Source organism: Pochonia chlamydosporia, chromosome 1 (genome assembly GCF_001653235.2).
Source record: "Pochonia chlamydosporia 170 chromosome 1, whole genome shotgun sequence".
In the NCBI taxonomy this organism is placed as follows: Eukaryota; Fungi; Ascomycota; class Sordariomycetes; order Hypocreales; family Clavicipitaceae; genus Pochonia; species Pochonia chlamydosporia.
The window spans coordinates 7394803-7412181 of NC_035790.1; the positions used below are offsets into that span (position 1 = coordinate 7394803).

The 17379-nt window shown below is 49.7% G+C and overlaps 3 protein-coding genes across 3 annotated transcripts; 2 read left to right on the forward strand and 1 right to left on the reverse strand.

Annotated features, from left to right (window-relative positions):
- Window positions 1–2855: 2855 nt before the first annotated feature.
- On the forward strand, window positions 2856–4892 carry VFPPC_01957 (endo-beta-1,6-galactanase; the record flags this gene model as incomplete). Its single annotated transcript, XM_018281690.1, has 1 exon — window positions 2856–4892. One exon carries the CDS (start codon window positions 2856–2858, stop codon window positions 4890–4892), a length of 2037 nt encoding a protein of 678 aa, XP_018138726.1.
- Window positions 4893–11419: 6527 nt separating this feature from the next.
- On the reverse strand, window positions 11420–11929 carry VFPPC_01959 (hypothetical protein; the record flags this gene model as incomplete). Its single annotated transcript, XM_018281691.1, has 1 exon — window positions 11420–11929. The coding sequence occupies one exon, from the start codon at window positions 11927–11929 to the stop codon at window positions 11420–11422; it is 510 nt and encodes a 169-aa protein (XP_018138727.1).
- Window positions 11930–14937: 3008 nt separating this feature from the next.
- On the forward strand, window positions 14938–17220 carry VFPPC_01960 (hypothetical protein; the record flags this gene model as incomplete). Its single annotated transcript, XM_018281692.2, has 5 exons — window positions 14938–15160; window positions 15216–15239; window positions 15298–15321; window positions 15379–16258; window positions 16341–17220. The coding sequence occupies 5 exons, from the start codon at window positions 14938–14940 to the stop codon at window positions 17218–17220; spliced, it is 2031 nt and encodes a 676-aa protein (XP_018138728.2).
- Between the last annotated feature and the right edge of the window lie 159 nt (window positions 17221–17379).

A 17379-nucleotide genomic window follows, 5' to 3' on the forward strand; every position in this document is an offset into this window, starting at 1 on the left:
GCTGGAAGCTGTTGGCTCGAAAAACTCTGACGGAGATGGAATAAAATTCCGCGAAGTTGCTACATAGGTTCGACTAGTTAAATGATGAGCTGTGCATTTTCATGTACTACAGTGTACATCACCGCGCATCACCCCACTCGAATGTCAGTGCTAGCATCACTCAAGCTGGAGAGCGTATGCTGAGCCTTGACCGGCCCACTCCATGAACGCCTTTCCGCGTTGTGGCTTGCTTGACTGTCCATATCCCTGCGCCCGCATCTTCTGCGGTCGCCTGTGGCGAGTTACACTCCTGGAATAAGAGCAGAAGAAAAGGTGCAGGACCCAAGAACAGCCAGAAATCTCGGCATGAAATGTCACACTGGAAGATAATTTAGTGTAGGAGCAGAGATCAATCCTTTAATCCATCCGTTGTGTCGTGACTGAGGGCCAGCTCAATCAGCCTACACTGTTTCTACGAGGCGGCCGCGGCAGCACATGGACGAGCACCTATCACCTGAAATCTACTAATATGTGGCACCAACGCCTGAAAGGCGTCGTTGAAGGGACAGACAGAGCAGCGAAAGCGCGGGAGATTTTCTCGACTGGTCGGGGTTAAATGATCGCGCTCACAGCCTCTATGTACTTGGCGAGAAATCCAGCGTCTCGAATCCGTCTTTCCGTTTATAGGTTAGTAGTATCCGCACCATTCACAGCCCATGTGTACCTCGCTGGGCTGCTACATCGAAGCCTTCCAACACAGCAGAACGCACTGTGAGCGCGGGAGACTGGAAGCATAACCTCCAGAATTTGGAAGATAAAAGGCAATATGGTAAGAGTGACTTGCTCGCTGAATTCCTTTACTACATGCACTTCAAAGGTACTTGGTCGTAGAGTCTATAGTGTGTTTGTCGATTTAGTAGTATAATTTGATTGGATCATGACATCTGAGTTTTTCTCCGGGAAGTTGGCCATGGGCTGAGGATGAATGGACAAGAATTCTCGGGCTGCGGTCGTCAAGGGTGTCACACAGTGGAGTCTGAGACGCAATCTCTCGAGGAAGCCCATTCCGGCGCTGCTACCGCGGAAAACGCAGAGGGAAGGACTAGAATGCCCAACGCCTCTGGCGGTAGCAACAAGCGACGGCGTCGCAAAGCTCGTGAATCCTCGGGCGAAGGAAGCGACAGCGATGGAGAATTTATCCCAACACGCAAGCTTCGAAAAGCAAACTCGCACTGTCACAAACAAGCCCCAAGGTATTATCGCAAATCTAAAAGATACGCCCCCGAACCGCAAACAAGGAACCAGAGGAAGATTTTACCCGCGAGCGGGGATCATAATATGGATACCACCATTGCAAGCTATGAAGAATGGCTTCTTTCAGATGCCGTGCTCAAGTGTATACGCGATAACGGTACCATGACGTTTCAAATGCAATTCACCCACACACCCTCTCCCTGTGGCATTCACACCAAACATCCACAAAAGACGACAAATGAGTGGCTCGGCTGACGCTCTTCTGCCCCGGCCTGCCGGGTCGGGTCCCACCTCAAGCGAGATTGTCATCCCTCTTTTCTTAATCTCATGAGCTCTCCTTTTTCTTGTTTTGTTTTCCTTTCCTCCTTAGCTTTAGATACTCGTTTTCAGTCATCCTAGCTAGTTGCCAATATACTCGCTTGGACCGTTACACCTGGGGTCTATGAAGGATCAGAAATGGATTTTGACCTGGGTCTACCTGACTGGGGTCTACGAAGAACCTAGAAGTGGATTTTGACCTGGGTCTACTTGACCGGGGTCTAGGCTATGAAAAGAAACTGGTAGACCCCAGTCAAGAAGATTCAGGTCTAAAATCCATTTCTGGCTCCTTCGTAGACCTTAGTCAAAGTAGACACACCCCAGTCAAGTAGACCGAACTCTGGAGTCCGTTGGTTATTGTAACGGGCTGAGCCATAGATGGGCACTCGGCTGATGCCGATGCTAATAACGCCACCAAATGAAGGTCTCACAACCCGTTCCTGAGCATCAACTATGTAACTAGGTAGCCAGCTCCTCGAGAGCTTCTAGTTTCTCGTCTCTGCAATGCAATGCAATCAATTTTGCTGGTTTCCAAGTACGCTTTGTGGCTGAATAAGCTCCGTGCCCCTTACAGTTATTTCTAGCAACCGGGCACTAAATAGTAGTATTTTGGGCAGCGTGTTTGGTAGTAGACTTAGGCTGGCATTGCATAGGACCCAAGTAATCCAGTTTGTCATGGTGTCAATTCAATCGACTCAACGCTGGTGTGTCGTCATTCAACTGTCGAGTGGCGCTAAGTGGTCGATTAGTGCATCTGACCATCCGCCTAGGCTTCTGTGTCCTGCCCTATTTGGAACTCGCTTAGAGCATTGGTCCCCTTGGAGCTGAACCCTGGTTAAGCGAAGATGGTTCGGCCCGGGTGCGGGTTGTGGGGAACACCCTCAGTGTTATCCTCTATGGCAAGACTAAGAGCGCAAATGGCAAATTCTTTCCTGGCTTTCCTGCCACATCGTTTCTGTGGCCTTCGGATTAGCCACTCTACAATACAAAATAAGGGATAGTCCACAATTACGGGGGTATAATATTTCAGCGTGTTCTAGATCCCCGCAGAAACATTTTCCAGTGTGATTTTCGGAATTCAATATCCTGTTCCCCCGCATTAGCCCTTATAAAGGCATTCTCCTTTCCTCACAAGTAGGTAACATTTTTGCTACTTTAATATTAGAATGTACATTATTCATTCTTGGCCTCGTACAGTCACCAAAGAGAGGAATACGTCTTGGGATGCAAATACAGAGGCAAAATCTTCCAGCCAGCACCTCTTGAACGCGCTCCTCCCTCTACTCTCCCGTATGCTTCACACAATGCAACTCCGTGTCTTCCTCGTATTGACTGCGGCGATACTCAGCAGCCCTCTGGTTGTCGCCGACACAACTGTCACTATTGCAATGACTTCGAACTGGGGAACCTGGGATGGCTGGGGAACGTCGCTGGCCTGGTCGGGAAAGCGGTTTGGCAACCGGAATGATTTGGCGGATATCTTGTTCACGCGCAACGACACCCAGCTCAATGGCCAAACCTTGCCCGGTATGGGGCTGAATATTGCGCGTTATAATGCCGGCGCATGCAGCTGGAATAAGCTCAGTTGGGATAACGACGCGACCATGGTTGAATCGCCTAACATAGACCACTCCTGGCAGATGGAGGGCTATTGGCTCGATGGAATCAGCGGGGATCCGGCCACGGTAAGCTGGAACTGGAGCGTTGACGCAAACCAACGGGCCATGCTGCAGAAGGCAAAAGCCCGCGGCGCTGACCGTTTCGAGCTGTTTAGCAACTCGCCTATGTGGTGGATGTGTTCTAATCATAACCCGTCGGGCTCGAATTGCATCCAGCCAATCAGTGGCTGTAACGACGAGAACCTGGACCCAAAATACCAGACCCAGCACGCTGTGTATTTGGCCACTATCGCCAAGTACGCTCGAGACAATTGGGGTCTGACCTTCGAGTCCGTGGAGCCGTTCAACGAGCCTTCATCACACGGGTGGATTGGCTATATGGGCCCTTTCGAAGCCTGGTTGGCCGAGAAGTTGGGATATGGCAACTGGGGCAGACAAGAAGGGTGTCACATTAATTGGGATACAATGCCGAATGTGATTGAGGCACTGCGAAGCGAGCTTGACAACCGTGGCCTACACGGGACCTTGGTAGCGGCGTCGGACGAGTACTCGTACAGCGAAAGCGTCGACACGTGGAAGCATCTCAATGACTCCGGGATAAAGGTACAACGTTGGAACGTTCACGGATACCAAGATGGGCCACGTGATGTCCTGCGTGATCTGGTCCACGGCCAGGGCCAGAAACTGTGGATGAGCGAGTACGGTGATGGTGATGTCACTGGCAAGACACTGGCCAACCAGTTGCTGCTCGACTTACGCTGGCTGCGGCCCACGGCCTGGGTGTACTGGCTGGTGCTTGACGGGGGTAACTGGGGGCTTATCGACGCTCCTACCGCGACTGGTGTGGTTGGGGCCGTAAGTCAGAAATACTTCGTCCTCACACAGTTCACGCGCCACATCCGGCCCGGCATGCGTATTCTCGACAGTGGCGCTAAAAACGTGGTGGCGGCGTACGATGACGCGAAGCAGTTGCTGGTAGTCGTCGTGGTGAACTTGGGCGATGCGCAAAATTTCCAATTTGATATGCCGCTCTTCGCAAAGCCCCCAACTAATGCACGGCCTATTAGGCGCTGGGTCACCAAGATTGGCAGCGGTGGAGAACGTTATGAGTTCTCTAATTTGACATGGAACTCCCCTGGAACGGCGTTCGAGGTGTCCGTCGATGCGAACATGGTGCACACGTTTGAATTCGACGACCTTGTTGCGAGCGACCACTACCCGATCCTGGCCAACGCCACCTGGGCCTCTGGCGGTGAACTGCAGCAGTCTGACTTCTATGGCGGCTATAACCCCCGCAGCCCGGTCAGTGATGTGCCGGCTCTGGCTGCTAAAAGTAGCAGACCCAAGCCGGTGAAGCTTTCCTTCCATGGGGGAGATCGGGTCGACAGCGTCGGTCTGACGCTAGCTGACGGTGCCGTCGTCAAGCACGGCGGCGGTGGCGGTACGGAAGCGAGCATGACGCTCGGCAGTTCCGAGTACTGGACGTCGGCGGAGCTGTGCCAGGCCAATCGCGGCGGTGGGATAGACTATGGCATCGTCTATATCAAGGCCATAACTAGCAACGGTGGCACCTTGGAGGCCGGCCACAGAAGCAGCGAGTGCCGCATCTTCAATGCGCCGAGTGGGTGGCAGATCATTGGTTTCGTAGCCTGGGAGGGCTGGGAGATAGACGGGCTTTCCTTTGTGTACGGACCTCAGCAAGTTAGCAGGTCAACAGGGTGATTGTGGCGGGCGAGTTTCATGAGGCGTTGGATTACAAAGATCCGCAGGAGGTGGGGATCGTTATGGACATGATCACTAAGGTCCCTTGTCAAGATCAAGTCGCTCATTCACAGCAAGCGCAGTATGTTCTTGCCTAACAGGCAACAGCAATTATCACACTACTGCCTTCCAGGCAGCAGTATTCCAATGAAGTATATAGTTTAGTATGATTCCGCTCTTTTAGATAGGAAATCAGGAGTCTCTCGTTGCTCGATTCACAGGGGATGTTCTGCCCGATCGTTGTCCAGTTATGCAAGCAATCGTCGTAGTGTGATAGGTAATGAAGGCATTGAGACCTAAAATCACTGTCCGCTCCTGCTTTATTTGTTCATTGTAGGCACCGATCAGGTACAGTACTTTATTGTGATCATGGAGTGTTGCGTGGACCTGATTTGGTGGTGGTGGAAACGTCGTATCCTGCGATAACTGTACCCCACTCTCATTCATCTGTCAATTTCCAGTCTGCTGTTAGGTTTGGGAAGGTCGGAAACCAGTTTGGCACTGTATGTCCGTAATGTGCCAGATTTGGGCGGGCCAGGGCTGTTACAGCGGGTACCGGAAATACTGTACAAGGCTCATGATCGGCGTGGCCCTCTCAGTGGAACCTGTACTCAAGAAGCTCCTGGGCATTCTCCCACAGTGGCCTCGTGCCGATCACAAGTCACAAAAATTTGCCAGCAAAGTTGCAATAGCGTCACCATGCAGGAGTCTCAGAGGGGCATTATGAAAGCTAGTTCTATTAGACGCGAGGAAAACAATACTATACAGAAAACTCAACACCACACAAAAAAACAGAGTAATGACATTACAGAAACCTGGTGATGCTATTCCAACATGAGCGGAAGGAACGGTGTGGCCACTGGGGCTCCACGACTGTCCAGAACCCCCATCCAATCCAGCCCGAAGTCAGATCCATCTAAATCCAGTCCAATGGCCCTCCAATCCAAACGGATCACTGACTATAAGAGCCCTCTAAGCCACGAATACTACTACCTATTGTCAGAAATACGGTGTGGATACTGGCCCAAAAGGCGTCACTGTACGATTAGATGGGCGAGTGAGCAATAGCTAGGTGTATTTATTATGATCTGTTCTGATTATTCTTCTGTCCCATTGCTGTCCCTTGCTCGTCTTTGTGAATAGCTAAGCGTGTTATTTCGCAGAGGCCTAACGTATTCCATAGGCGAGTGGGCCAAACAAGCAAGTGGGCCACCCCAAATTCCCATACAAATGGCACTTTTTAACCCCCCTGCAAAAACAGCCATTTATAAATGAGACGCCATGAAAGTTTGCTAAGATACTTCTTCCATGATTTTAACTGTAATTCCGGACTTATATGGCTATTCACTCTCTATTCAGGGAGATACCTTAAACCTTCGTTATAAGATATGCTTATAAGCAGAAAAGATGGACATTACTCTACGTAGCTCTCTGTGGAGTCTTGGAATTCCACCAGAGCATTTATCTTGCTGTAATAAAATGGATGAGCCCGTTTTGCTTCCTTTGATACGATATGCGTGGTTTTTTGCATGGGGGTTAAAAAGTGCCATTTGTATGGGAATTTGGGGTGCCCCACTTGCTTGTTTGGCCCACTCGCCTATGGAATACGTTATGTATAAATGGTAATTATAATCATAGTTTATCACGTCCCTTGTGCCTCAGTGACGATGTTGCTACTCGTGCCACGCCCTGAAGACTGAACCGAAAAATTAGGGGCTGTGGCACGATTAGTTCTTGGCAATTCGGCAATTGGCAACGATACCAAGATCCTCCTGTCAGGCAGACCCCGCACCACCACGGACGTGGATCCAAAGCCTCAAGTATTTTGGACTAGGGTTAGGCAATATTAGGTCATCGGTATTTCCGCATTTTAGCCACAACCCAGACCTTCGGAAGACCCACGTCCCGGTTGGTACACGTGTTTGTCACACAAAAAGAATGCTCCTTTTGCGGAGCAATTAGTCCCACTTATATTGTCTGACACACCCCCAGGTTGTGTGGTAATTCCAGTGCAATGCAAGCTGAAATAGTTGATGTAAGTAGACCTGCTGATTGCGAGGCCATACTAGTAGTTGGGTTGTTCTTTAGACACGGCTGAAAAGCCCGTAAAATTTGCCTTGTGTCTGCTGAATCGATGACTCGAACGAGGGTGGCCGAAGTGGAGGCGTAGGTACTGTTGGCCATGCCGTTGCGCTAAACCGGGGTTCATAACTGTAACAAAAAGAACGCGCTCTATTGCCGAACAATTAGTCCCACTTATATTGTCAGACATGCGTCCATGTCTCATGAATGTTGATAGTTGCGAGAACGCAAAGTTGTTTCCGTTGCCGCATCTCGGCTACCCGATTACCCGTATTGATAGTATTTCTCTGATTCTTTTAAGCCATTTATCGCGCACTGACCGCTTCCTTGAAGCTTGCCACTAGCCTCGCACCATATTGACGGATATTCCCAGGGTGTCCAACAACCAAGTAAACCAAAAATTGGCCCTCTTACTCGACTTGGTTGACGAGAGCCCCTGCTTTACTTGGTTGGCTTCAAAAAGTCATTACTTGGTTGACTTTGCTTGACCACTATTCCCAATCGGGTAATATTTCTGTTAAAGTATGAGTTTGAAGTAACTCCATTTCTACCGCGGTATCTGACTTGAAAGGATTCCCTTCAGCGGCCGAAGGAATGGTTGTGTCGGCATTTTGGCTTTTTATTGATGCATCGTCTATCGGGTTCACCTATCCTAGGGAATCTTCGAAAATTTGGCGGTGATGCGTGGGCTACCTGAGATGCCTTTTCCAGCCAATCAGAGCCTGCATGTACGTCCAGACATTGGCGCTATACCTCATTCGGCAACGCTCTCGAGTAAATCGAGTAAAGCCGAGTAATGGACGCAGGTTGCTTTGCTTGGTTGACCTGGAGTTCTTACTTTGCTTGGTTGACAAGTATCGAGCAATCACAACCAACCAAGTCAAGTTACTTGGTTGTTGGACACACTGGATATTCCCGTTTGGTGCTGCATATTTGTAACTTACACGACTGAAAAGTTTAGCAACTCGGTTATTGTGTTAAGAAAAATGTCTTCCACGTGAGAGCCCGAGTTTCAGGGCATACATAACATCCCTACCAATAAGCCAACCCAGATACCGCACACGTACATATATACAGCTGCGTGCCTGGAGAATGTGGGGGACTTGGGGTATAAGTAACGGTCCAAGTGGAGTGTATTGACAACTGGCTAGGCGACTAGTAAGTACGAGCATCTGTCAGATATAATTATGGATAACCACATGCATAATAATGACACATATTTTGTGCAAGTAGTAGAGTGGTCATTCTGACAGTAACTAACAGCTAAAAAAGCAGAATTAAGAGAAAGGAGAGCTCGAGAGCTCGATATCTTGACGCAGTTCATCTCACTTGTCGATGGGTTCCGGGCCGGAGCCTAGGATGGGAGGCGAGAAGTTCTCGCCGAGAACGGCAGTCGAACCAACTTCGGGCTCAGGCCGTTACAGATGGTTGTTTTTGCAAGGGGGCTGAAAATACCCTTTCATATTGGATTTTGTGCTGTGGCCGAATTAGGCCAGAATATGTAGACGTCTTGAACTTGTCGCCTTTTGTTGACCAGCACTACAATACTTTTGATCCGAACGCCGACCTATGTATTGAGTATTGTGTTTTTTCGGTTCAGCCGCCATAGTCAGGAAACAGCATCTCCAACTCATCCTCTATTATGTTTTCAGCCAATTAGCTTCTTTGCTTTCACTTGAATTTTCCTTCACTTCGCCACATCTGGCTGGGAGCCATCGAGGACAGGTTATTTCATCCGCAAAACACTCCGCGCCAGGTACCGCCAGCATCCCCTAACCCGACCGACAGAGGTGCCGTTTTTCACTTAAAGAGCGTCAACTCATCAGACCGAGGGGTGTTCTGTGTACATTCTATATTGCACTACGATGACCTAGCGCAACTTGAAAGTCGAGTATACCTCAAGAAACCCATAGTTACATCTTCAGAAGCAGTCGCATATGTGAACTCGGCATGGACCAGTGAAAGATGCAGAACGGAACATCCCGCAAGACGAAGTGAACAGTCGTGTGGCGTTTGTATGGGGAAATGATTAAAACCGAGTCCCAAGCATCCCGTGCAAGCGAGGTAGCCGAGTCAGGGCAGTCCGTTTACACAAAGTTCTAAGAACTAGCTGTGTTGGCTCCTCCCTGTCAAGCCCAGATGATGCAAAGCGCCGGAAAGTAACCTCGCCAATTGGAGGCTTCGAGTTGTTGTACCTCTTCCAGGCGGTATGGATGTTGAATGTCAAGGCTTCGTTGTGGCGCACAATAGGTTGGTCTGGGACGGCGATCAGGCCCTCTTTCGTGACCCTAACGCCACGCCTCTATTCGAGTGCATAAGGTTCTTCTCGATTCGGTTGTTGGCAGCGTCTCCAGCCAGCCACATACTTTCGGCCCTATCAGCCCATTGGGGCGCGTCCGAACGGGGGAGCCGTCGGCACTGTGGAGGGCGTATCCATCCGAAGCATCGGAGCATGGGGAATAGGTAGTGTGAAACCCTAGTCCATGTCCTTTCCTCGTGGACCAGAGGAGCCCATGTACTAAATGTATAGATCGAGCCCTAAATATTCTCGGAATCTCTCTGGACACACCGCAACGGATAGACAACTAGGAGGGATTAACTCGCTAAGCCCGGTTTGAGCGCCATGGGCCACGTCTATGCGCCCGTCAGACCAAAGCAGCTATTGAGTCACTTTAGCGAGCGAAATCCGCCGTGGCGATAATTGCCAATAGCTGCCAAGTAATATACGTTATCTTAGGCCCGTCTAGGCCATCAGTCCGGTCGGACTGAGTTCTCTCGGTATTCATGTCCCAAAAGATCAGCTCGCTTGGCAGAAAACCCGACAAGTCCTTCGGGCAAAACCGGCAAGTACGGAAAGTATTATGAACATCAAGGCCAGATGTTACAGGCTTCTGATGAATCTTGCCGTATATCTCAGCTGATACAAACCATTCACCGTGCATAACTGTGCATCTACCTACATCTACCACTTCGCCTGCATTGGCAGATAGATTCCCCATATGGATGCCTTGTTGCGCAACATATGGAACGCTATCCCAATCATCGTCGCTACTAAGCCGAATACATTTGTCGTTACATCTTAGGAGCAATACTACCTAACTGTTGATGTTTAGCCTGATGGTTTGTGCGATGTCAGCTTTACGGATGTTCCGTACAACCTGCTAGAACATTACTCGCAGTGCCTATTTGGTGCTGAGCTAACTATCTATCTTAACTCTTGTACAAGTCGTTTTCTGGTTAATGTCTCTCTCCCCAACGCAAGGCATAGGCGAAAGAACCATGGAGAGCCATTCTGGCATACTCGTTAAACGTAATTATTGCTATCGCGAATGCTAAGAAAGGAAAGGAAGCTCCATTTCCCCATTGGCCGATACATTGTAGAACACTAGTTCGCATCGCTCAAACATCGCAGTCCGGCAGCGCACGGAGCATCTTCCGTCTAAGCACTCAAAACACCGGGTTAGGGGCTCGGAGCGTATCTACCGGTCATCATACCACTTGCCGCTTCTAGAATATATTGTGCGCCACAACGGAGCCTTGACATTCCATATTAATAATGCATGAAGTGCGATAATATGAAGCTTCCTAATTAGTGATGTTACCTTTTGCTTCCATTCTCTAGGCCATCTATCCCGAACCAAGTACGGAAATGTACCGGGCCAAGCCTACCAATTTTGTGGCGGGAGGGGGCCCTGTGAGACGCTGAGGGTTGCCATTTCCCGGGCGTGGGCTGGCTGCCAGTTTTAGGCCGCAGCCAGATGACCAATTATCTTACACCAAGTCACAGGGCGGCCTTCAGGGGAGACGAGCTAAGCGAGGTGTTAGATTGAAGCCACAAACTGTTCGATACGCGGTGCATGTTGAGTCACGATGGGGTTCATGTAATAGCTTATGGATCAAAACTTGGTCATTATTAATTGACTGATTTCTGTGCTCTTGTGTGTTCTTAGTTGGGCTTGGTGTTGGGCTGATGGCCCAATCCGTGGCCCCAGCGGCGGCTCAGCCACAGCGATATCATTACAACCAAAGGCTCGCCATCGTGTAAATCTCTTTATCACACAATAAGGCGTCAATGTAACAAAACGTTGCGATTGATATATATAACCTTGGTGCTAAAGACGGAGGTTAACTTTTTCAGGGAGCGCAAGCATAAAATTATATAATCAATGGATGTACCTATGGCACTAAGAATGGAAATAACTTAGATGAAAAGTAGAGGTAGCCGATGAAAACCAGACAACACACAATACACGTCTAATATTGTAAAACACCCTCTCCATAAACATGACATTCTGCAGACCGGCTCCTATGCGTCTGTTTGCAAGACACTTCCCGATAAGCCGTCAGAGGAACACTATGGCATTCGCAACAACAACGAGACGAGCACCAAGACAGAACTACTAGCCTCAAATTTTGTCGGGTACGCGAGGGCCACAGGAACCTCGGCCCCAATTTCTCACTCCGTCATAGTAGTTTTCTGCCCAACTCTCACACTTTTTCCTATGGGACTTGCCCCACGGCCAGGACCAGCGGCGGGAGAGGCTGCCACAGACTCGCAACATGTCCTCCTTTAAGTTCTGGTCAATACGCTTCCTCAAGTTGTGGGAACATCTGTTTTGCGCCTTAGCGTTCCGATACCCAAAGTCGTGCCTTCTGCAGCATGGTTTAAAGTCGAATCCCGAAGGCTTATCGGGCGAGTGTGAGCAACCATCGGATGACCAGTCCAAGCAAGACGGGTTCTTCGCATCCCGAACCTTGGTGAAAGTAGCCATATCGACTTGAAAGAGCAGTCTGTCGACTTCAGCTATTTTTCCGGCATCCGTGCATCTGCTGTCCTCCTGGCGCAAGAAGCTGGGAGAAGGAGAAGCGCCTGAGACCGCGGCGAGTGTAACAAGAACACAGATAACGGCCTTCATTTTGTACAAAGTATGCTATCGGCAGAGAAATAACAGGTTTTAATGTGTTTAAGGTAAGAAATACAACGAGACTTCTTAGACACTTTCACTATCATGATCTAACGCTTATATACCTGCCAGAATCCTCGCCTTCGCTTAAACAACTTACCAGGTCCCTAGCAAGCGAGCTGATTCTTCGGGATGCTGACCTAGACGAGCTTAGTGGTAAGAAGTTTATATGATGCAGTTAACTATTGCTAATTAGTGCGGTGCACGTCCATTTCTAATAACTATACACACTAAAACCTTGTCAAAAATGAAGTTGACCACAACCGCGTCTTCACCCGCGTCTGCGCCGGGATGGCACTTTAGCTAATCCGCGCTGCCTCGTTTACTGGGCGTGTAGCAGCAATGCTTGCTTAATGGCCCTATCCCTGGTCGGCAGCCGGCTGGGATTGTTCGACCTTCTAGCAACCCAATTGTTTTAGGACGGCTCCTGAGAAACATTAACCCTTTTCCGAAGCGGATAACCCGATATAAAGGCGTCAAGCTTGTGACAGCAACAACGTAACGCCGTTGCCTTTAGTTCCACTTTTAAGGCATCCCGCCCCTGGTTAAACCGGTTGTCGGGCAAAGCAGGTAGCAGGACCGGCTCAACGAAATCCTCTAAAGGGTACTAAGCGGTCAAGGGGTGGTTGTCCGTACGATGCGGCGAATCAAAGAGTCGTTGTCTTGATGTGTATTGCTATTTGCTAACCCTGCATAACGTTATTTCCTAGCCTAACTAGTGGAATAACACCCGACTCAATTAATATTACTGTCTTCCTTTATACTTATTAACTTCTCCAAGTACCTTAATTTCCCAAGAAGGACGTGCAGCATTTTGGCCGAATGGTTTAAGCCAAAATACAATAATGTGTGCTATGGACCCAGAGAAAGCAAGCGGAACATTGCGGCGGCAGAAATAATAAGTATATGCACAAGTCGATAATTTGATTACTATTCAATTCTATTGATGTTATGCGATCAATGGCCTAGATAATTGTCAGATTGTGCCGTGCGTGTGATGGATAGCACTGTGTGCAACCACAAACTTAAATGCCCCAAAATGCTCTTGAATAAAGATGGCAGGAAAAAGCAAGTATGAGGGGTAAATACTCGGACGAAAGGAAGTTATTGGTATATAGAAGCCCGAAGGAAAATCTTGTACTAGGAAGAGAGAAGAAGAAGAAGAAGGAGGAGGTGGATTGATTATTAAAACATAAAAAAAAAATAAACAGAACTGCTGTCGTGATACTGTAGTGCCACCCGTATTTCTGACAATAATGCATTAAGTTGTGATAATTATGTTATTTAACGCTTGGTTAGGGCACATGGATATTGGTACCAAAGCGGCAGGTGGGGCTGTGGCTTGGTTGGAGACTTTGGACAGGGGTTCCCCGCAACTTGATGTAACATCGCTTCCCGAACGAAGTACTCCACACGGCTAGTCACTTCATCCCGCGGCATGTTCTATTATCCATACTTCCATGCGCTATGCCGAGTCTATCCCACCCACGTTACTTCGGTTATCCTCAATTATAGGGAATTCCGATCCATAAGAGTGTAGCCCATAGTATATCGTCAACACGAGAATTCTATTACTCGCCCTGCAGGCAACAGGTGTCGTTCCTATTTTATAATAAGACTCCTTCTTTTTGCAGTTAAAACAACTTGAACTCCAGGAAGTGTCAAGAAACTAGGGTCCCATAATTCCTCCCTCGGACATAAGTTACGGGATGCACTTAACGCTGTATAAGCGATCAGAAGACCGAATCTGTCAGCCGCACGGTCGCGAGCGTAATATAGTTAATACCAAGTTACATTACAACAACGTACAAATCGGACATATGTCCCCATTTTCCCTAGCCGATATGCGGCGGGAGTTGTGCTCGACGCGAGGTGCTCATGCCGCACTGCCCAACCAGGGAACAAAACCGCAGATATCGATGACCTTGTTCATCATGGCTGGCTACAGCTCGTGTACGGGATATAGCAATCAGAGCCCCTTCTTGACCATATCGTGATGCTCCACATCGGTGCCTCGCGACAGAATTTAACACCAGAATGGGGTTCCAGTCCTGTCGTAAGTCAGAAGAACCCTCGTATGCGGCTAATACTGTCTAGGCGACCCGTGGGTACAAAATTGCCGGCCACAGTAGGCCTGGCAGGTCCTTATAGCAGCCGCTGTGTCCTTGTCATATGCTAGAAACCCTTCTTATACCCTACGGCCACGTGGCTGAGGACTCTAGATGCAGAGGGCAGGGGACATCGACGAGGCATTCCCACACCCCACACTATCCCCTGTGCTTCGGATGGATGCTGCCCATCTTCTCTAGCCCAGCCTTCCACCGCAATCTCCCACCGACGCCATATACAGAAGGTGTTCCGCAACATTAGTGCTGTAACCGACATGAGGTTTTCATAACGCTATGCCCAATAGGGCGAACATAAATTTTTCGTTACGTTGGCCACACCGTAAATCACCAAGACAGCAAACATTGATAACCTGCCAGCAGGGCTCCAACCTCCACATAGAGCACGATCTGTCCTTAATTTGGCATCACCATAGGCTACACGTTTTGCCGAGGATGGCATCTTGGCTTCAGGCGCAAATGAGAAATGATTTCCACGTGCGATTTATTAAACTCTCCCGGCAGACGAATTTAAGGAGGCTTCAGGGGGCGCTCGCAAAACGCAAACACCAGCATCAAGACCAACCCTAGAAGGTCTCGGTATTCATGTGATAATGTAGCAGCGCAGTTGAGCGGGAGAGCTGGCCTCCCAGGTCCCGATCAGTTCACCAGTTCCGGAATGTATATATAAGAAGGGCCTCTTTCCCTCATTGATGTGGTCTTTTCTGGTCATCATCAGGACAACGGGTGCGAAGCCACTGGCAAACCCGGATCATCACAATCACTTCCAAATTCGTTTTTAAAGATTCGTATCACAATTTCTTTTCTCGTTGATCAGAAGACCCATTATCCAGGATGCGGTTTACTGAATCAATTCTGGCTTTCCTTGTTGGGGGGGCTGTTGCTGCTCCGTCTTATGATGTCTTACCTCGAGCTAAGGAGAACATAGACATCACAGTTATAGACGAGGGAAATCCAATGGCTAACTGGGTCACCGTCATCCAGCCTACCGCCCACATCAAAAGAGAGGAGGACCACTTTGAGTTGAAGAATGAACTTACTCTTGAGTGGGTCCCAGGTGCGCACATAGTGAATAGACCTCGCAGATGGCTATCCCTTACTGACATCATCAGATGCTTCCGCCAAGCAAAAGAGAGGTGCGCATGACATAGTGAATAGACCTCACCGATGGCTATCTTTTGCTAACATCATTAGATGCTTCCCACAAGAACACAGGAGGTGCGCATGACACAGTGAATAGACCCCCCAATGCCTATCTCTTAACATAATCACCAGGAACTGGCACAAAGCTCGAGGCTAAGTATCCCCGCGACAGTGAGAAGGTCATCCACATGGAAAGCTTCCGCGACAAGCTGAAGGAATCTGACTGCGATTCTAAATCGTGGTCCTTGACATTCAAGGAAAAGGAAGGGTTCGATGCTGCCAAGGCAACGTGGGACTGGGTCAAGACACAAGGGAACCACTTCGTCATGTTCGTGCCCTCTACGAAGTGTTTGTCCTCGATTGTGAACAAGGATAAGCCCCTCTTCCCCATGCCCTTCAACGTCACCGACGTCGAGTATGATGAAAAGAACCTCAGAGTCTCCTTGAGTTCCAGAGCGATCAGCTACGTTGATGCCGTCCGCACTGGCGCCTTGCGCACCGAGCATGGGGCCGTAGATTCGAAGCTGCAGCCCCGCGCAGCCTCCTTGGACCGCCGCGCGAGGTGGGCGTTCCCTATATCCCTCAACAGAGACTTTGAGTCGACAGACAAAGACGTCCTGAAAAACGACAAGGTGACCCTTTCCTGCGCCAAGGGCAGTATGACCGGCGATATGGGCATGGCCTTTGGCGCGGAGTGGAATTGGTGGTCGTTCGGCGTTCCCACTCAGGCATATTACGAGGTCTGGGCCGACGATATCGGGTCTAACATGCACCTCTCTTTAAGCGGCGAGGTGAGCACCAAGTTTAAAGACCACAAACAATTGTGGAACCATGAATTTGCTGGACTCGGAATCCCGGTCTTGGCGCACGTCTCCGTGGACGGATCGTTCGGCGTCGGCTACGATGTCGAGGTCAAGGCCAAGGGCGAAGTCACCTGGGGTGGTAGTTCTCAGAACTCGAAGCGGATGTACCATAAAAAGTGCTTTTATGGCTGCGATGATATCAATAATGGGTAAGTCAACACATGCGCTTCTCATCTCATCCCCGAAGCAGGGTCAATGTTATGTCAGGGCTAACACTGCCTTCCGTCACAGCTGGGATGTCCAGGCCTTGAAGTATCCCGCTAGGGTGAGCGGCGAAGTGAACATGGAGACTGATGTATACGCATACACTTCGCTCCATGGGTCAGTGGACGTCTTCGGGTTTCACGGAGAGGCGGGCTTGGGGCTCCAGGCCCCTAAATTCAAGGCCACGTTTACCGGCATGGCTGGCCAAGACGTGTGCGACAACCCACAGTTCCACTTCGGGTTGAGGGCAAACTTGGAGGTCGGCATGGACATCTACCTGTACGCGGGTACCGATGCCATTGATAGCAATCACGTGTCCATCTGGAGTGGGTCGATCCCGGTCTTCCAGTCGTGCTACGGCTTTCCAACGAAAGAAGCCGCCATAGCTCCACCGCCTAATATGGAGTCACCGGACGGGTCATGCGGGGGGGAGAAGGGCTACCTCTGCCCAGGGAGCAAATACGGTGACTGCTGTGGTGCGGATGGCCGCTGCGGCGACACCCCTTCACAATGCGTGCGTGATTCGGGCTGTCAACTTTCCTTTGGTTGGTGCGATGGTTTTGCGAACGAATACTGCTTTAGTGGCGGGACAGAGATGAACGAATCTGAGAGAGCGAACGCTCGAGTCCACATCAACGAGATGTGTGGAGTCCTTGGCGGACATTTCAACCAAGGGCAGAAAAAGTTTGTAGACAGCCCCATCGGGGGCGGCAAGTGGGCCAACTACATGGCTGAAAACAGACATGGCAAGGCCCGCGACCTAAGCTTTGAGTGGTGCCAGGTAGGCCTCCAAAGAATGGCCGATGTTACTTGTCAGTCGGGTCACCAGACCGGCGCTTACGGCGAAATTCACGGGTTTAAATTCTGGTTTGTACATTCCAGTTCCGAACGTCTTGGACCGTGCTAATCTGGGCATGTAGGGTGGACCCTAATACCAGCCCCGGGCAAGGGAATTAGTTCAACTAGAAACGTGCAGCTCCCCTTTCCCCTTCAATCCTTGTGTGGCATCCCATGCCGAGTGGTACTGCCTACGACCTCTAGCCTTGCATCTTTCAGCACTCCCACA